This window comes from Andrographis paniculata, unplaced genomic scaffold (assembly GCF_009805555.1).
Source record: "Andrographis paniculata isolate CXL003 unplaced genomic scaffold, ASM980555v1 Contig32END, whole genome shotgun sequence".
NCBI classification, from domain to species: domain Eukaryota; kingdom Viridiplantae; phylum Streptophyta; class Magnoliopsida; order Lamiales; family Acanthaceae; genus Andrographis; species Andrographis paniculata.
Genome location: NW_026137565.1, coordinates 5,812,489 through 5,834,167, shown reverse-complemented (window position 1 = coordinate 5,834,167; position 21,679 = coordinate 5,812,489). Strand labels below are relative to the sequence as shown.

The window sequence follows — 21,679 nt, the reverse complement described above, 5'->3', positions numbered from 1 at the left end:
TAATTAATAACTGTATGTGGGGGCCCAAGAGTAGTGTGATAACTGATAAATACGGAAGAAGAAAATTCAGGCAAAAAGGTGAAAATTTTGTCATCAAGATTGACATTACGAAAAAATAAAATAAAACACAAACACAAAGACATACAATTAATTCTCTACGAATTTTTCAAAAGCAATTTTGTTGTTGTTGTTGTTGTTGTGATGTCCTAAATCACATAATTGAAATTTTTGGAAATTATTACATTTGCTTGTAGATCTATCCCACGTATTTTGTCCATTGACCCAACTGACTTTGACCTTTTCGATTCAGCTCGTTTCTAGGCTTTGTTGATCATTCTAGACTTGATTTTTATTGTGGCTATTAAAATAAAATAAAAAAAAAATTAAAAAAATTAATTCTGAATGTGTATTTTGCATACTCAAAATAAAACTAAAAATTATTGAATGTGGTGGGACAACGACAATAGTTTAATTGAACAAATTATTACAATAATAGTTTATGTTGTTGCGTATTTCAGTGAGGAAGTCCATAGACTTTGTTTTTCAGTTGTTATGTAAGAAGAATTTAGTGGTACTAATTTGAAATTTGATTAGAAATGATTAGTTTGTGTAAGTTGAAAATTAATACCAAGTAAAAAAATTAAATTTGTCTAGTCAATAAATACCACGTCATCTGTTCCAACTTGCACTTTATGTATTGAGCAGTCGATTTTTACTTTAGGATTATTACGAATCTGTCTGTACACTTCATATATGAATATATCAATTTAGTCTAAAGATTTTATCTGACAGCCGCCTCACATATATTTTAATTAATTTTTTCTTGTATTTTACTTTTACTTTTTATCGTGTTCTCTATATGTATAATTTTATGAGAATTCTCCAATTGATTTTTTATTATTTTTTTTTTTTTCTTAAGTAGTGTTTTAAATGTAATATTAATATTGTTTATTAAATATATTTACTGTGGTGAATGTGTTTGGCAAGGTACATTGAACAAGTCGCAGGATTGGATCATTTATTGCACTGCTATATACTCTTACTAATTAATTGGTTATTGTATAAATACATGGTTTTTATTTTTTTATTTTTTTATTGTTTTTGTTATTTATAAAGTGAAATAGCAGATGAATGTAATATTTTATATAAAAACGATGGATTTGTTTTTATAGAAAATGACGAGATGCATATTTAAAATAACTAGAAAACAAAAAATCGAAAAGAACATAGTCATCATGTCTGAAAAAAAAAAAAAAAATGGGTGTAGAAAATATGATGTTAAAATATTATTGAATGTTTGAAAGTATAATATAATGTGTTTGCATCTAATCAGATTTCCATAATACATATATAAATAAATTATTACAATTTGCAAAGTTTATTGATAATATATATACTATATGATTGTTGATAGTGTTGTTGTTTAATTTATGATAATTAAGTATTTAATTCAATTTTTTTTTTATTTTCAAAAGAACTCTAGAATATATATAATTTTGCGACAACATTAAACCTTATAAATTGATCATCAAGACCAAATCCACATTGATTCTTGAACCTTATATAAAATTTTAAAAATATCTCGTAAGTGAATATACATCAACAATAATGAATTAATTTTAGTTTTTGCCAGCTACATTTTTAAATAAATAATATATATAATTCTGAAAGCTAGCAGAACATTGATGCACAATAACTCCAAATCCATTTATGGGCAGTCCAATTTTTTCTCTTGCTAAAGAATTTTTGGTGTAGAATTGAATCGAAGATGCCAATATGCAATAAATAATGTGGTAGGATAGAGAATGTTTCAACCTTCCAGAACTAATTCAGTATTAATATTATCCAACCTGCACTTATGTGATAAATAAAATTTAATTTACATAGACTCATTATTTTACAAATGTAGAATTTAATTATTTATCTTCAAAATAAATGAATGGGGCATGGAATGTGACAAGTGATATACAGCCATTTATTGTAGTTGTAAAATTTAATTGCAAGGGACAATTTGCTCATAGGATTCGTGCTCGACTACTGTCACAAAATTCAATTGACATTTGATGTTGATTCAGTATATTGTCTTTCTTTGCATTTATTTTCGATTTCGACATATAGTTATTTTATTGAAGAAAAAACCCTTGAAATGTTCTTCCTTCCATGTTAAGAAGGAAATAATAAATTGTATAAAAAAAATAAAGGTTTCTGTTTGTATTGTAGAATATTTTGGAATTGAAGTATTTTTTAATGAAAAAAATGTGTTTGTTTTTTTTCCTTTTTTTTCATTATATATTTTCTCAAAATACACATCTAACAGTTTTTTTTTAGATATACTTATTTTTTGTGGTATTTTTATATTATAAAAACCATTACAGCCACAAACACTAAACAAAATTAATGGAAATATATACAAAAGAACAAACTATATTGTTTTTTTTAATGTAAATTAGTACTCAGTTTATTTGGAGTTTGATTTTATTTTTTTGTTATTAACCCTCGAATGATTCTGTATAAAAATAAATAATTTTCTCTTACAAAAAAAAAATCACAATCAAACTATTCTTCAAACAAAAACCAAAAACCAAAATACAAAACAATTTTGAGTAAACAAACCCTAGGTTTGATCATATAAATTCTATCTAAAAATCTTTAAAACTTAAACAACTAAGGCTCTATAAACTTGAGCTTTTTATTGATTCTTTACTATAAAACTTAATGTTTTCTAGTAGAAACATATTATTTTATCTCACAAAACACCACACTTAAAATACTATTCAATTTAAAAAAAAAAAAAAAAGTAAATTAATCAAACACACCCATAAATAGAACAAAAACATATGTTACATATTACACCCTCTGTCTCAGTCCAAATGGGTCATTTGAGATTTTATAGTAGATTAAAAAATAATATTAGTATTTTATTAGTCAGTGGAAGTGTGTAAGAGGTTTTGACATTTTTGCCCTTTGAATTTGTGTAAAAAATAATTGTATGTGTCATTATGTTTGTAATTTAAGTAAAAGTTAAATATATTTTGGTATGTATGTATGATTACTTTTATTAAAATAGAAAATAAATATTTTAGAGTGGGACGGACGAAAATGGTAAAACATGTATTTTGAGTTGGGACGGATGGAGTATATTTTAGATATAATATCTTAATATCTATATATATATATTTATAAAGTGTAAATACATGAACAAATATATCCCGAGTGTTAAAATAATCACTTTACGTTTGCATGCATTTGCTACGTTATTAATTAGTGCCATGCAAATTGTGTAGTAATAAAAACACGCATGAATCATTGAATATGTTTTCCCGATTGATGACACGTGTACGGTGAGGATTGGCGCTTGGAGAATATGATTGTTACTCAATTTTCACTGTTACTAATTAAAAAGATTGACTCTGTCAAAATACTTTCTTCTTTGTCATTACATTACATGGAGAAATAAAAGATGAAATTAACCATTGTATGAATTACAATATATAATTGTGATTGATATATATATATATGGACGATATATTTTCAAATTTCAATAAATATATATTATGTGAACATTGTTAATGCGAAAATCGTCGTTGATGAGACGATAAATTTGTCTTGTTGGCATCGCGTGTATGAGAATATACGTCAAATGGAAGCCGCAATTATCATTGAATATATATACCATTTAAAATAAAAACACGTTGGGATAAGATATATAATATCGGGAGTATATATAATTGCTTGCTTAAACAACAAGTATGAGTTATTGAAATTCAACAACAAAATCTTGTTTCATTAAATAGTGAATGTTGGTAGCACGTTCCAATGAAGCATTAGTCATCGAATATTATTGGCGCGACATAATCACAAACTCTATCAATGCATCGTCAATAATTCATATCTGGCTATCACCAGTGAAGAGACAATTCACCGAAATTTCAATGAAAGTGATCGCTAATCTTATCGTTCCAGCAACGCATTAAAGATATAGAAAATATATGTACGGGTGTATAATGTGTAGTCATAATTTGAGACGTATGTTCTTATTTCTCCATTTCATTAAATTGAGTATTGAAAAACAAGAGTATGAAAAATACTATATTGGTATTTTAGATTTATTGCTTGTTATTCCTTCATTGATTGATGGAAGAATTTTGATGAGATATATCAATTTCATTTTGTCTTCTTTTTCATTCCATAACATAGTCTATCTCAATTCATTTTTATTTTATTTTATTTTGGGTTATAACTTTGTATTAATCAAATCGGCAAATATATCCATGGTTGGTTCTATACTTTTATCATTTTTCTTATATACTTTTATGATTTTTCTTACGCTTGTGCATTTTGTTACAATGAAATTCCCCCATCAATAAATGTTGAACAATACATTAGAAAACAAAAAAACAATTATATATATATATATATATTAGGAACTTTCATAAAAATAGGTTTAAAATGCATGTACATTATTCAATTTTGAAGTATATTGTTAATACTTAGTATATTAAAAAGTAAAATAATCGAGAAGAATTATTATACACACAAAGTAGCATTGATGCTACATTTCCATTATTTTCCCAAGGAAATAAATGCTGCCACGTGTATGTCTTAATTTTATTTATTTATTTATTTATAGCTTTACTTATCTTTGTTTATTCATTTTAATCAATACGTTATTTCTTTAGAACATATACTATTATTTATTAACATAACACTAATATGTTATATTGTTGTTTTAAAAAAATTATAATAATAAATAGTATAATTTTATCCTAATGCATGCTAAAGCAAACTCACTCTCCAGCCGTTAAAATTTTTAAACAAAAATAAATAAATAAAATGAATAATAATAATAATAATGAAAGGTACTAAGGGGAGTAAGGGAAGGCAATTAATTATAGCGAGGCCCGGGAGCTCCGTGGTTCAGGAGGGAGAGATGCAAGTCAAACATGTTGTTCTCGGACTTTGACATCATCATATATAAATTTTGACTTCTTCTTCCCCTTCACATCCATTTCTATTACTCCTATATATATATGCACAAATTAAAATAAAATAAAATAAAATAAAATAAAAACCAATCAGTAGCCATAATGTAGGAATTTTGTGGCCACAAGACAGTGAATTATACAATTGGTCAATATGTGGTGCTGCTGCTGCCCCTTCTCGATCGATATGTTATTTAAACATAACCCTACAGTAAAAAAAAATTAAGTATTTTTAATTTAGTACTTATCACTATCATTATATATTTGTAGATGTGTGTTATACAGAAAATGAAGGCGTTTTTAATTAATTTTATTATGAAAAAAAAAAAAAAAATGGCATTCAGTGAATGTGCATGTATATTCTTTCTATACATATAAAATAATATGTATGTGTGTAATAATATAATACACACGTGATGTGATATTTCAAAGCGGGTAGATATATGTAGACATACAATAGTATTCTTGGTTTATAACCTTGAGTATGTTTGTTTTGTATTTTTAATTTCAAATATTTTTTATATTAAATATAATAAATTATATTGATAATATAAAATTACTATTTTGTATTAAATTATTAAATTTTTTAATGAATAAAATATATACTATATATTTTATATGAATATATGTGTGCATATATTTTTTATAATATTAATTAAGAAGCGTCAGACATGTTTTAGAGGAAGAACACACTCTCAGTGGGTGCAATGAACTTTGTGTATTCATATATTTATTATAATTAATCAAGACTTTAGGGCATGCAATTTATTCAATCTACACTTAAATACGAAATCTTATAATTGGGACAGCCTTGACATTTTGGAAGCTTGTCTGTCTCTGCATATTTATATAAATTCTAAACTATAATAATATTATATATATTTGTAATAGTGATTGTATTTTTATTAAGTGGTGAATTGAAACACATTCAGTCACGATTTCAATGTGTAGATCCCACCTTGGGCACTAATAACGTTAGACAAAAAAAATAAAACTAAATAAATAATAATTATAATAATAATAATAATAACAATAACATCATGATATTGTATTTTTGAAAACGTGTTAGAAATTTCAAATGATTGTTTATCTAAAAGCTTAAACTAATAAAAATACACATTATTAATTTATTTATCTAGTCAACCAACGAAATGAACGGCGGAATTAGAACTAACGGCACGTACGAGCAAATGTAATACTAAAATTTAGACTAAAATTAAATAAATAAAGTTGGGAATGAATTTGGAAATGCTCAAAGGAAGGTTCAAATATGGCGAGAAAAAGGATTAATGGAAAGCCAAATGAAAATAGGACGATTATGCAATAAGAAAATAAAATACACTATTTTCGATGGATTTGGGTGTTCTTATGCCTTTCATTCTCTTCTATATCTTAAAAATCAATGATTTATTATTCTGATCAATAAATATGTTGTTCATATGTTAGATAAAGGTCTTGATTTGATCTTCTTGAATTGTGAATCCCTTCAAAACAAAGCATGATTAGTTGGAATAACTTGAACATATATACATGTATTTTATGTATAATTAATTACACATGACATGGATCAGCAGTTGATCCGGTCAAGTTAGTATAGTGCTGATTTGATCGGGGGGTGATCAACATATATTATATTATGAGTCAGCATATGTTATCTTATAACACAGCATATGCTGACATATATATAAACATATTAATAATCATCTATATGATATGCTGACCGGATCAAATCAGCACTATGCTGATCTTAACTGGATTAGTACTGAATTTGCAACCAAGTATACTTAGTGGTGAATATATATATATATACATATAAATATGAGTGCCGGGGCAAGGAGAGTTGGGCGGCGGCGAATCTTCTTCGGATGAGGTCGAAAACCCTTTCTATTTCAAGTCCTCTAAAGTCTTTTAGGTTTGTTCATTTTCTTTGGATGAGTCATGTCGATGAGCCAAAGTAGTTGAAGTTGCCTGATTCGAGGGTGTTTCAAATTCTAATTATCAATCACTTTGCAAGCTTGTCTTAATTGGATACAATAAATCTTGGTTTGAATTTTATTTATTTATGCATTTAAGATTGAACACCTAATCAATTGCAAATCACACAATTGTGTCAAAGCACAATATATATGACAAGATGTCAAGACAATAACCTTTTTGGGGTAAGCAATGGAAAGAAATCAAAGGAACAACAGCCATTCATTAAAAGGGTTTTAACTGTAATATTTCCATTAATTAATAAATTAATTAACGGTATGCATAAATTGGTGTATGTTGCCAGACCACGTCAGCACTATGCTGAAATTATGAGCACCAAGATATTTATAAAATTTATATCTGTGTTGTTTAATTTTCATTTATTTATTCATTTTTTATTTTTTTTTATGTCCAGTCATTATTTTAAAATGAGGAATTATTATATGTCGTTAATGAAAGTGGCAAAAATGTTTAGATAAGGACATGGTAAGACTGAAGACTGCTTCTATGTTCAGAGAAGCCGAAACCACTGAGGTCAGGAAGCAAGAAAGATGCAAGTCAACACAGGACTTGACCAACCAATTTGTGTCTAATAAATAAATAAATAAATATAATTATAATAATAATATAATATTGTATTTCCCAGAAGACACCTCATCAATACTCTTCAACCCCACCCACCCATTCCATCTTTATATATATTTACACAAAACGATATTAATTTCAAAGCTACGAGAAGCCTAATTCACACACTCTGAAAAATCAACCAGAAAACGGTCTTGGAAGGCAACGAGAGCATAGATACATATACATACATATATATATATAATTACAGCATCGATCAATATGGAAGTGGAGAATACGAGTGGCCGGAAAGTCGTCTCCGGCAACAACGGCGGCGATCACGACGACGATAATGGTCCGCTGCCGGGATTCCGGTTCCACCCCACCGACGAAGAGCTCGTCGGATTCTATCTCCGGCGGAAGGTGGAGAAGAAACCGATCAAGCTCGAACTCATCAAACAGGCTGATATCTACAAATTCGATCCTTGGGATCTTCCAAGTATGTCCACAGGTTTGATCATCGATCATCCATCATCCATCCCTTTCAATTCGATCGATCTTCCTACAAAAAGGAATTAATAATCGAGACCAGCTAGCTTAGCTTGAGTAATTGGGAATTGGTGTTAAATTAATTTTTGGATTAGGGTTTTTGCCCTAGCCCTAATTGATTTCTTTCACATGAAATAACGCATCAATTTGATGATTTAATTTAATTAATTGATTTCAGAATCGAACAACGGTGTGGACAAAGAATGGTATTTCTTCTGCAAAAGAGGGAGGAAGTATAAGAACAGTATACGCCCAAATAGAGTGACCGGTTCGGGTTTCTGGAAGGCGACCGGAATAGACCGGCCCATATACTCCTCCTCCTCCAACGGCGGCGCCGCCCACTGCATCGGCCTGAAGAAATCCCTCGTCTACTACCGCGGCAGCGCCGGAAAAGGCACCAAAACCGACTGGATGATGCACGAGTTCCGCCTCCCTCCCCCCAACCACGACAAGCCCCACAAAACCGCCATTGACGCCAAAACCTTGGATCAAGAAGCTGTAAGGATTAATTTTTATCCACAATTGTAATCAATAATAATAACCTAATCCAAAATCACAAACCTTAATGAAATCATTGGAATTAAATTTCACAGGAAGTTTGGACACTGTGCCGGATACTGAAGAGGAACATTTCTCACAGAAAAATCATTCCCAACTGGCGGGAAATCGCTCCAAAGCGAAATGGCGGCGGCGCCGGCGCCGGCGTGATAATCAACCCCGGATTAATCGACGCCGGCTCCGAAACCTGCAGCCTGGAATCATGCGACTATCAAAACGCGCAGAGCAATTACATCAGCTTTACGGCGCCGTCCGGCGCCGCCGTCATCCACCAGATCGACAAGAAGCCCTACAGTTCCGGCCACATGGAAACTTTCCTAAATCAGCAATTCCACCACCACCTCGGCGGCATGCCGGCCGTCATCTCGCAACCTCCGTCCGTACTTCCGACGTCGATGTTCTCCAGCGCCGACATCAACGAGTTGCTGCGGCACGCGGAATGGGAGGATCTTCAGGCCATTGCAGGCGGCGCCGCCGTGCCGGCAGCAGCCATGAATAATCCCTTCTATCTGTGAGCACCCCTACTATATACATACATTATACATACACACATACATATATATATGTGTATATATATATGTGTAATAACCTTGTAGGGATGATGGTAGTGAGACTTGGAATAATGGAGCACTGAGGATCAATGGCAGCTTTTTCACATTCCTGTTGATTGATATATTGTTTGATCTTCTTAGGCTGTACGTTATTCAATCTTTTTCTTTTCTTTTCTTTTCTGGATATTGTAAGTTGATCGATTAGATGAATTGATCCCAGTTTTAGATGTTAGATACATGATTATTGCATTCGGGTTGATCAGATTTAGCCACATCTCATCTCATGTATATTTTTTCTTCAGAGATCATTTTTATATTTATTTTTTGGATCCATCTATTTAGATATAATATGCATAAAGTATTTATTTCTTACTCAATTTTTTTTTACTATTTTCCAAATTCTTCAAAACACATAAATACTTTTGTGTTTGTTTTGAGTTTTTCTCATTCTTAATAACCAGATTCCAATAAATTTATATATAATATAATTATAATTTCCATCATAAAATACGGTATCAAACAATTATAACGACCATTTGGGTTAGGATGTTGCAAACTGTCATTAAGAAAAAAGGAAAAACGTTTATTGATTTTGATGTTGTACAGGAACATGCATGTGATTAGTGTGCTCAAAATATAAGCACACTTTCTAAAAATAAATTTCATATTTTTAAAGTAAAATAGTTAGTCGGTGTTATATTTGAAATGAATAAATTAAACCAAAATAAAGACCCATTATTTGTTTTACATCTACATCTACATGCATGTATATTATACATATATTATATTAGTTAATTTTATACAACATGTTTAACATAAAAAATCAAATATTATGGCTACTTTTAAAGAGAGTTTTGGATTTTTTAAAATAGAATAATAAAAAATTAGTATTTAATGCGTGTGAGAGATAAAATATATTTAATATGATATTTTTTTAAAATATATATAAAAATTATAGATAAATAATATTTCAAAAGTTTCAAAATTATTTGTGTAAAATAAGCATGTATTTTTTAAAAACACCTAAAATAATCCTTAATGGGCCATTTATTTGGGCCACCACATAAATGGGCCTGATGATCTTCAAAATATGTCAACCCACAATTAAACTCGCGTCCATTATTTTTGCATGTTTTACATTTGGCGTGGTTTTAAGGCCATATTATTTTGATCATTTTTTAATATTTTATGATTTCTTTTTGTTGAGAAGGATTATATAAATATTGTTTAAAAAGGTAAAAGAAAAAAAAAAAAAAAATTGTGAAAGTTCTGTAACGTTCCAAATTCAAATAATAATGAAAGATTTAGTACGATGAGTATTATACAATTGATTTAAGTTAAAAGATATACACAAGGTTGCAATCATGGCCACATTATATATATATATATATATATAATTTAGTACAAAATGAAAAAAACCAATTCCTGGAACTTGATCCAAACTGGTATATATATAAAATTTAAAAAGAAATAAAAATAAAAAATGGATGCAACAGTGTTTATGTTGTCAACTAGTTGTAAATTAATTCATTGCATCTTATATTTCATATATATCTGAAAAATTTACTGACCCATATGGATTAAAATAGACCTATTTGTAGCTGTCTGTGATGTCTGCGTGGCCTCGTGCACTGCCACAACACTACAAACTTAGCATCACAAAATGCAAATAAATAATAAATATATAAAAAAAAAAAAAAAAAAAAAAAAAAAAAGAATAGCATGTTTCCAAGAAAGGCAATAACATGTTGGGTCAAGGTATCTCAATCTTTTGTCATTTCCTTTTGCCCATTTTATTTACAATTAATTATTGAAAACAATATATATATATATATATATATAACTATGCTAGTTTTGTTGGAGAATTACCTAATTTGGTAAATAATTTTTACCCGTGCTGAATGAAATTGATAAATTTTCACAGCACGGTTAAAAATTGTAATGGCAATGGAATGTGATTCCTGTGTACCACCACAATTGTCATTTTTTGTCATAAAAGAATAGGATAAGTTGTTTTTATACAGTTGGATAAATATTTAGAAAAAATAAAAATAAAAAGCTTCGAATTCACATGTAGAATAATCTGTCATATGTGTGTGTGTGTTGTGTAGTAAAGCTTTAAGTTGAATGTAATAAATGCCAAAAAAGAAAAAAAAAAATTTAAAAAAAAAAAAAAAAAAAAAGAAAGATGAAAAGGAACGTAATAAGTCAAGCTTCTTAAGTTTCATTAATCATAATAAAATAAAATTGGGGGAAGCACAAACACGCGTGCTATCTTTCTTTAAGATATATATATACTTTTTTTTTTTTGTTAATCTTTTTTATTTTTTTGTCAATTTGATCAAGATAGGCCACAAGTGTGTTTACTTGATATTTTTTGAAAAGGTTGGTTTTAATTTTTCTAGTAAATTATTATTTAATTATAAAAAAATAATATATGTTTTTAAGCAATCATAAAGATTTTATAATATACAAAATTTAAAATGAATAATAATAAAGAAGAATATTAGCAATCTTTTGCATCTCTCTTTTATTTGATGTGATAATCCAATACTGTTTACTTTTGTGTAATTTTTTTTTATTAAAGTGAATGGTGATGACTTTAAAAAAAATGAAGGTATGGGGACTTAGTTAAATTTAATTGATAATGTCAAGAGATTTAATAAATCAAATCAAGAGATTTACATTGGATCAAGAAAATGAGAAAGAAAAGATTTTGATATAATAAAATAAGAATACAAAAGAAATTTACTATAATTGTAATATAGATCCAAATGCTATTTCAAACTTGATCCAAAAGATATATATATATATAATATGATCTAAAAGAAATTCAAAACGAGCTCTAAATTTGATAAACATAGCTTTTCATTCATCATTTCCACCCGATGTTTTTCTTTAAATAAAAAACAGATACTTTGAAATGAGACATAAAAAATGGTAAAAAAAAAAAAAAGTAATTTGAATTAGGACATGAGAGAGTAATATACTATATAAAATATGAATTTTTTATCTTTATTATATATGTTAATTGAGTCAAATCATCATATTGTGGATTTAAGTGGAGTCATCGGCAAAAATGCAGCCATTTAATATATTTACAATGATGAGAAAATATATACTAAATTTTATAGTCCCTCCATTTCGGATAAATTGGTCAGCTAGATACAAAAATTTATGTAAAATATAATTAGTAAATAATTAAAAAATATATTAGTAAAAATAATTGTATATTAAAATAAAAATAATTAAATAATTTTAAATTTTAAATTTTAAAATAATTAAAATATATAATTATATTTTTAAAATAAAAAAAATATTGACGAAAATAAAAAATGTAAACGATTCATGTAGAATGGAGGGAGTAAAAGATTAAGACTTAAATAAAATATCCTAAATTAAGAAAATATATGTAGTAACATCACAATTATGATTTTGAACCCTAGTTAACATGTGAAAAGGACAAACAATATATGGTTCTAATTAACACGTACTACTTCCGTCGTATAAAATTATACTTATTTGATCGGATATGAATTTTTTAAAAATAAATATATTTTTTTTTTATAGTAAAGAAAAATAAAAAAATGGTATTTTAATATATAAAAATAAAACGAAAATAAAATTTGATGACAATTAAAAAAAAAAATAAAAATTGGATAACAAATAAAATATATAGTTTATATTTTATAAATTATATATTATTAATTAAAATTTTATGTATTGTTAGGCATATATTTGGCATTCTGCTACTAAAGTGCTAGTCGAGTGCTGGAGCAAGTAAATTTTGTGTACATAATTCTGAGTCTTCTTGGGATGGGAAAATACATACATATATACATACATTTCTGTACGGCCGGCCTGCCCTTATTCACCTCTCTTTTTTCAGTTGCACTAAAACAAACAAACACATACACACCCATGTGGATGAGTGTGGTTCATTATTTTCAATGAACCATCTGTCCTCTGATAATAAATAAAATACTAATATTATTATTTTTTAAAAAAATAAAAAATAAATAAAGTACTAAGATTATTAGTATTATTTGTATATGTGACATAATTTAGTAGTTTTGCTCGGATTTTAGCTAGATTTTGCCTCTTTGGACTTCGCATCTGTCTCCCAATGTGCAACTAATGTGACATATATGCAAAAATAATATATATAATTATATATATATATACACGATTGCGGATTCTAACGCCATTAAAAAAATATGTACATATACATATATTATATGACACAGTTACACGCAGTGAACTATGTATCTAGATGACCTTTTTGTGTAGCTGTAAATGGTAAAAATGGAATAGTTCCAAAGCATATCCAAATTCAAAATTTATGAAAGCGAAAATTACTCATACATAAGTCGTATTTATATTTGAATATATTCATCGATAAATATAAATATAAATATAAATATTAGTAATATTGTTTAGTGTTTGGGGATTAGGTTTGAGGATAAGCTGAGCTGAATAATACTATTATTCAACCGCCCAACAACTTTTTAATTATATATTTTGTAGAATAAATTAAATAAATAAATTTATTTAGTCCTATGAAAGCTACCACACTAATTGCTTTGCTTGGGAACCATTTTATTCTTGCGAATCAACACTTTCTTCATTCATCATCACGTTCTGGACTATCTACCTACGTTACTTTTATTTTTATTTTTATTTCTATTCAAATAATAATTAAATCTCGAATAAATGCCTGTACACCACCGAAATATAATAAATAATACAAGAAAATTTACTCACCTGAAAATGAGTTAGCAACAATATATTTTTTATTATTATTCATTGTGATCTGCACCAATATATATTTTATTATACTCAGCGGATATGTGCAATAATGAATGCAATCATAATATTCTCAATTAGTCAATTTTGTTATAAAATTAAATAATATGATTTGATATTAAACAGTATGCTAATGTAATTAGGGTTTGTTTGATTTTGTGTTTTAAATAATTTTTTATATTTTATTATTCAATAGATCTAGTCTTTTTTTTTTAATAAAAATATATTATAAATTATTTTGGATTATAATGACTGTAGTATTGAGTATGAAAATAATATTTTGATGTATAATATTTTTTTAGTTAAAAATAAGTTAAATATGGATTTGTAGTATTTTTAAATTGTATTATATATATATATAGAAAAGTAATCTATAGAAATATTGTTTTTTATACAATAAAATTATATATGATAAGAAACTAAAATGAATTATCAATATATTACTATAATAGGGAATAAGGGTGTAGCCTTGAGTTGGATTCTTATCCTACTTATTCTTCCGCAAAAAGATATATATATTACTAAAACAAAATAATTTAATATAAATAAAAATATTAATAAGTAAAAAATTTATTTAAATCAAAATTAATAATTTAAGTTCAAATCAAAATCAAATAAACTCCGAACAAATTAACATTATTTAACTTATACAATCCAATTCCGATAAAAGTATACTATTTTTATAAATTATTACTTAAAAATAAAATGTTGAAACCAAAACTCATAATAAATTCAAACTCATCGAAACCAAATAAAACCGTCATAATTGAAAATTTATACTATTATATATATAATTGAAAATTTGAAATGGAACTTGTCCTCAACCGGCTGTGCTGACTAACCAACAAAAACTACACCACCCGTTTTCCGAGGGACCCACGTAGAAAGCCGGTATTCGGGAATAGCCCCGGGATTTAGCCGGAATGACGGACTGACCCCCGACCCACCCCACCCCTTTCTCAATCTCAACAAATATAAATAATAAAAAAGTAATGGCTATATATAGTGTAGTCACAAATTATTTAGGCTAACAAATTCGTATTAATATCGAGTATTGAGGATTGATTATAGATTATTATTATTATTATTATTATTATTATTTTGATGTATGGTTATGGTTGATGAGAAATTGGAAACACGCTAAAAATATGAGGGTCAAGAAAAAGCAAAGGCAATGCAAAAGACGAGGGGAGGGGGGGGAGGGTGAGGGTCACATGGCCCTTTCCGGTAACCGAATCATTCAATCAACAACATACATAAGTAACATCACATCTCTCCCCTCCCCTCCACAAATCGATCAATTTCAAACGCACCATTCAACACACAACCTCCCCAACTCTCTCTCTCTCTCCTTCTCTCTCTCTCTCCCTCTCTCTCTCCTCTATATATCCTTCTTCCCCCACTCCTTTTCCCACTGCCGTTTCCTTTGGTTTTGTTTGTTATCTCCTATGGTATCAATCAACCACTGATTAAACCTCTTACTCTCGCCGGAGGCTTGGTGTGGATTTGTTGCTTTTTGTTGTGTTGATTGAAGAAGAAGAAGAAGGGAAAGAATAGGTAGTGTGGTGTTTGTCGATGGAAGTTGAGGCTGGTCAGTTTGCCCCGCGGATTTTGAGCGATAGGTGGGTTGGTTGATGTGTTTTTTCGTGTTTTTTTTTGGTTTATTGATGAATAGAATTGGTTTGACGGTTGTGGTGTTGATCTGTGAATCGATTGACGCAGAGTATGAAGAGTGTGCAAGGTGTTGGGAATGTTTATGCAACTCCGGCTGGTTACGCAGCGATGCCTCCTTTGTCTGGAACGACGGCGGCTATGGGAAATTTGCTTCCTTTGTACGGCACGGCAATGGCGCCTGCTGGTCCGGTGAAAGCTGGCGTTGGTAAGTCTGAGAGTGGTCTCACATATGCACTGCCTGGATCAAGGAAGCGTTCCAGAGATTCCTTTAATCCTCTGGACTCGGCATTGCCTGGCGACGTTCATAATCAGACTACTGCGAACAACGCAGCTTTTACTTTTCTCGGTGTAGATTTATCATTTCATTTTCTCCAACAGCAATTGGAAACCGATCGATTCATCGTTCAGGAAGTACGTATACAGATAATTTCATATTCTAGTTTTCCAATATTTCTCTGTAGGATAAATGAATATTAACTCTTCCATTTGATCTTTTGACAGACGGAAAGACTGAGGATGGAGATTGAAGAGAAAAGAAAGAAGTTCTGCAGGAGAATCGCAATCTGTATTCAAGAGAACGTAGCGAAAAAACTGAAAGCGAAGGACGAACAAATCAACGAGATAGGAAAGTTAAACTTCGCTTTGGAAGAAAGAGTGAAATCTCTGTGCGTGGAGAACCAAATTCTGAAAGACATAGCTCAAACAAACGAAGCCACAGCGAACGCATTGAGATGCAATCTGGAGCAAGTCCTTCTAACACAAGTCCAAGACGATCGGCGAAATCAGCAGCAAGTTCATCATCCTCCACACGACGATGAAGTTGACGACGCCGAGTCCTGCTGCGGCAGCAACGCGGAGGTCGGTTCCAATCTCCGCACATTGGCGGAGACACACGATTGCGATTCCAAAATCAACGCCGGTAATGAATGCTGCAATCGACGAAACACGACGTGCAGATCCTGCGGGAAAGCAGAATCGTGCGTCCTGCTCTTGCCGTGCCGGCATCTCTGCCTCTGCACGGTCTGCGGCTCCGCTCTGCACAATTGCCCCGTCTGCACCACCGCCAAAACCGGCAGCCTCCACGTTAACTTCTTCACTTCCTGAATTCACTCACTCTTTCTCCTATTTTCTGTTCCACAAATAGAATACACATTCTCACGTAGGATTATTACCCAAACTCCAAAAAAAAAAAAAAAAAAAAAAAAGATCACTCCACATCCATCTTTTCTAATGTTTCATTTTTTACTTTTTCATCTCTCAACTCAATCCTTCTTCATTCTGTACAAACAAAACAATGTAAATTATCACCAGTTCTTTCATTTTTCCTTTTTTTTTGATTTTTCCAAATCCCACCCCATGTAGATGTAGTGATGCATTGATGGAGATTCATTTGCATTTGATCAAGTGAAGGCGAGTCAAATGGGGAAAGCGACACGTGACGGGGAGGGGGTGCATGACACGCAAACGTCGTCGTTGTTGGATATTAGGGTGGGTCCCACCACACATACCCTCATCCTCAGGGTCTACCTATTTATTTTTATTTTATTTTATTTTATTGAATAATGGTATAGTAGAAGCCGACAAGACAGCAGGGATCGTGTTTCATTGATAATAAGTACGGAAAATACTATCAAAATCTGGCTTTTAAAAAAGTTTGTGCCCATTTTTAGGTTCCCATAACTATAGGGACCAAATACAAATACATATATATTTATTTAGCAACCAGATTCAAGACTCTCACATTAATAATAATAATTAATACTAGTATGTTTTTTGAATAGTTTAATTTAGATTTAGGTTGGAGGCAGAGGCAGAGGCAGAGGCAACTGTAATTATTGAATGAATATGTGGATGATGAATTATTGATTAGCAGTTGCTAAGAAAGAAAGTGAAAGTGGTGGAAAAGTGTAGCCATCCTAATTAATTAATTAATTAATCAAATGTAGGAGTAGGAGTAGGAAATGCAAAGTGGGCATCCAATTCATTCATTGATTACTATGTGATGAAATACGTGACTAGATCTTAATACATTTATTTATTGAATTCATGATATTTTATGTAAACTGTATTGCATTTGCATGATCATGATGTTGATATTTATTGGTAGTTGGAAAGTGAGATAGGAGTAAGGAGCTGTTCAGAAATACCCACTATTATTTCAATATTTTTTAACATATACAAACTTTTTAAATATATAGAGAGCCGTCTAGATATGCTTTTCTATAAATTGATATAATGTTTTATCAAAGTAGATAAGTATTCGATTTAATTTTAAAATTTTAAATTATATGCAACGGCTCATCTTTCTTTGTCCTCCAATTTTGAATCTTATATACATATCTATATCATGAGCAAGTTCAGTGTACCGTAGATTTGAAGTTTGGGGAAAGATCCAGGCTTGATTCACGGGGTGGGTGGGTGGGTAAGGGGGTACTGGTGTTGAAGAAAAATAGAATGCTGTGTTTCCATTTCCAATGGCAACATTAAAATATATATATATATATTTATATTATGGATAAACACAACAAAATTCATAAACAAATTGTTATATATATATATATATATATAGTAAAGGGGACGTCTGTTACTATGTAGCAAATACCACAGACCGTAAATAATATATTTACAAAAAATACATTAATATAAATGTAGCAAATGAAATAACATTATTTTACACAACATATAGACATAGCCCTATATAGTATTACATCTACAAATATGAACACAAAATGTAATATACTAAATAAAAATATACTATATATAGTTTTATCTATTTTACGTAGGTTGATGTGACAAATCAACACATAACCATTCTCATATATAGATGATGACTATATATTGTTATTATTATTAGAGCTAAGAAATGGAGATATATATATATATATATATAGTGTGACATGACATGACATTAATCATCATCAAACAACTCTGATTGTTTTGATTTGGAAAACGATTCACATTTTATGAGCACCTTTAAGTAATCCACTTTTCATCATTTAAATGATTATTATTATTATTATTATTATTATTATTATTATTATTTAGCTAATCAAGTTTTCAATTGTCGTTTCTAGAGAAAAATGTAATGGTCAAAGCAAAATAAGTCCGCCTTCTACACGAAACAGATTAATCATCTGATAATATATATATATATATATAAATAAACAAACCCTAGGAATTGGTCGTGAATTGAAAGATGATATAAGATTTATTGTTTTGGTTCATCTCCTAATAATAGTAATTGTGTGATTTTTTCTTTTTTTTTTTTCTATATTTTATTTTGTGTAATAGACTTTTAATTTGTATGATCAATCACTAGCTTATATATATATATATATATTTTTATTTTTTTTTATAACGTGGGAATCGGCAGCTGTGCGATAAACTCCAGTCGAATTTAATACATTGTGAACTAGGCCTGTCGGGCGTATACATATTTTATATATGTGTGTGTTGCAAATTTGACGTGTACAATATTGAAAAATTTTGCATTGATTGCAAAAGTTCAATTCGTGTACAACCAATTTGGCAGCATTCGTTCTATGCATCTTATATGATATTATTTGTGTGTATACCCCACGGATTGAAGTAATTATTATTTAGAGGGATTTATGTATGTGGATGCTACAGCTAAAGTGAGAGGCTATCTTTAATTTGACAAATTTCAAAAGAAAATAAATTAATTAATTATTAAGAAGTTAATTATTAGGTTTTGACTAATCAATATATGATGAATAGCATTATCTGATTACTTTTCCAATCATATCATCGACACGAATTAAACAATATATATGTATATTTTCTAAAAGGAAAAGAAATCAGGTGCCACATTTTAACCCCAACAAAATCACTCATGATCCCTATTTTAATTTATTGCATTGTCCCACACTATGATGATATATATCTATTCCACAATCAACATTTGAATCTCAAATATAGATATATATATATATATATATTGATATATGAATATGATGAAAATGTATTTATTGGCAAAATTAAAAAGTAAAATGCATGTCATGCATTCTTGAACTTCTTTAACTCCATTAATGTGTATGTAATTTTTGTTTCTATATTATTATTATTACATTACATGTATGATCTATATTTAAAGCCCAAGATTGAAATTTACACCATGTGTTTGTATTTTGAAATATTTTTTGTATAGAATCTAAGTGTTAAATTGATGTTTTCGAACAAATATATATCATATAATGTTATAAAAAAAAAAGTAAACAAAAAATAGGTAATAGATTCATGATTTCATTTATCTCAGTGTATGAATATAAAGGAACAAAGAAACGCATACGTATATACATACATACATATATATACTAAAAAGAATAGAAAGTAGTCTCCTACTAGTCTTTATTGAAAGAATTTATTTATTTATATTTGCATATATTCTGCTCATCTCTTTTGTGAAACCCTAAAAATAGAAATAAAAAATTAAATAAATCTGGAAATTCCAAAAGCCCCAATGTATGAGTGAGTTCAGTTAGCTTTATGTGAGAATTTCTATGGTCCTCTTCTTCTCCTCGTAGCTCTCATCACTTTACTTTACATCAAAGGGTTTACTTTGTTTTTGGTTAATAATAATTATTATTATTATTATTCATTTTTATTTATCATTAGCTTTGCTTTGTCTCTACTTTCTATTATCTTTTATGTATTATTACTCCTATATATAGTGGAGATAATAAATTAAAAGTCTCTACTTCAGCAGCTTTAGATAAGAAATGGGAAACACCCAACCCAATATATGTAGTCATTTGTCTATAGGGTTCATGATTTCAGAACAACAATGGTTTTATTTTATTTTATTGAAAAAAAAAAAAAAAAGAAAAGAAAAAGTTATGATATGTTTTCTTGTACTTATGATCAACTTTCTTTTGGGTACAATCTACAATAACAATATTTAATATTCATTTTGGATATGTCATGATGATTAATGAACCCTTTAATTAGTGTCAAACATATATAATAATTATCTTTGTTTTTTTTATGTCTACCCCACTTTCCTGAAGCAAACAAGGTAGCTGCAAGCTAAGGCGAATCATTTAAAGGTGACTAGTGGTTTTTTTTCCAAGCACCAAATGCAGACACAAAAAGACAGATGATATCTAACATGGAATAAGGTTGTTTATGAAAAAGGGCTGAAAATAAAAGTGATCCCAACAACAATAATCAATTCAAGACTAGCTCCAAGTGAAGATTGAAGCATGCATAATCAAAAATTTTGGGTGGGTGTGGACAATGATTGACATAGACATAACCAAGAATCACCCATCACTCTTTACCACCAAGTAAAAGCTTTCCCCCAAATTCATCAACATAGAAATAAATGCTTTTCTACTCTCTATAGTGTCATATGTCATATGTGTGTGTTTACTATTTGGACAAGTAAGAATCAGCAGGACCACAGGCAGGCATAAACATAATAACATGATCAAGATTAATTGGGAAAGTGGACTGAAATTTTGCTGACTCACCCACCTCAACTTGTTCTTGAGTTTGGGTTGATGGGTTTTTTATTTTTTATTTTTTATTTTATTTACATGAATAGGAATAGCAGCAGCAGCAGCAGCAGCAGTAGCACTCAGTTGTCTTAACAACTATTATTCCACATTGAATAATAATGAATGGATTGTTGATTTGTAGTGTGTAGGCAAATAAATCATATAATTGCACTACGGGCCACCTGAAATATTAGGGAGAGAGTCATGACATGATCAGAAAGAGGTCTGTTTTTGGATTCTTCATAACTAGTTTGTTGAATTATGTGTAAATATGATATGATCAGTGAGGGAAAAGGACACAAGGGGTCCAAATCCAGGCCATGTTGCAATTACATGGTCCAATCAAATCAATAATTAGATTAGATACTAGGCAATTATACATCGTATGGTCCATTATTTAGTGGCAGAAAGAGAGGGTTACCATGCTGAATAATTTCAACAACAAAAAAAAAAAATGAAATAAAATACTAATACAGCATATATATATATATAATATAACTGA

General features: G+C 29.4%; 2 protein-coding genes across 3 annotated transcripts; both read left to right on the top strand.

Annotated features, from left to right (window-relative positions):
* The first annotated feature begins 7,695 nt into the window (after positions 1–7,695).
* Positions 7,696–9,496, top strand: LOC127247162 (protein FEZ-like). 2 transcript variants are annotated; one of them, XM_051268898.1, is made up of 3 exons: positions 7,696–8,019; positions 8,248–8,567; positions 8,663–9,496. In XM_051268898.1, the coding sequence occupies exons 1-3, from the start codon at positions 7,803–7,805 to the stop codon at positions 9,140–9,142; spliced, it is 1,017 nt and encodes a 338-aa protein (XP_051124855.1). In that variant the 5' UTR covers positions 7,696–7,802; the 3' UTR covers positions 9,143–9,496. The 2 variants fall into 2 exon arrangements, with proteins under 2 accessions (XP_051124855.1, XP_051124854.1); XM_051268897.1 differs by having other exon boundaries at positions 7,696–8,031.
* A 5,670-nt stretch (positions 9,497–15,166) lies between these two features.
* LOC127248111 (probable BOI-related E3 ubiquitin-protein ligase 3) lies at positions 15,167–16,977 on the top strand. The gene is made up of 3 exons (XM_051270295.1): positions 15,167–15,606; positions 15,707–16,069; positions 16,160–16,977. Exons 2-3 carry the CDS (start codon positions 15,710–15,712, stop codon positions 16,760–16,762), a joined length of 963 nt encoding a protein of 320 aa, XP_051126252.1. The 5' UTR covers positions 15,167–15,606; positions 15,707–15,709; the 3' UTR covers positions 16,763–16,977.
* The last annotated feature ends 4,702 nt before the right edge of the window (positions 16,978–21,679 follow it).

What these genes read in the sequence shown, in the direction of transcription:
- LOC127247162 (XM_051268897.1), top strand. Translation starts at nt 7,803, where the DNA reads ATGGAAGTGGAGAATACGAGTGGCCGGAAAGTCGTCTCCGGCAACAAC. An exon ending in TCTTCCAAGTATGTCCACAG is followed by an intron (nt 8,032 to 8,247) that starts GTTTGATCATCG and finishes AATTGATTTCAG; the next exon opens with AATCGAACAACGGTGTGGAC. An exon ending in AAACCTTGGATCAAGAAGCT is followed by an intron (nt 8,568 to 8,662) that starts GTAAGGATTAAT and finishes TAAATTTCACAG; the next exon opens with GAAGTTTGGACACTGTGCCG.
- LOC127248111 (XM_051270295.1), top strand. Translation starts at nt 15,710, where the DNA reads ATGAAGAGTGTGCAAGGTGTTGGGAATGTTTATGCAACTCCGGCTGGT. An exon ending in ATCGATTCATCGTTCAGGAA is followed by an intron (nt 16,070 to 16,159) that starts GTACGTATACAG and finishes ATCTTTTGACAG; the next exon opens with ACGGAAAGACTGAGGATGGA.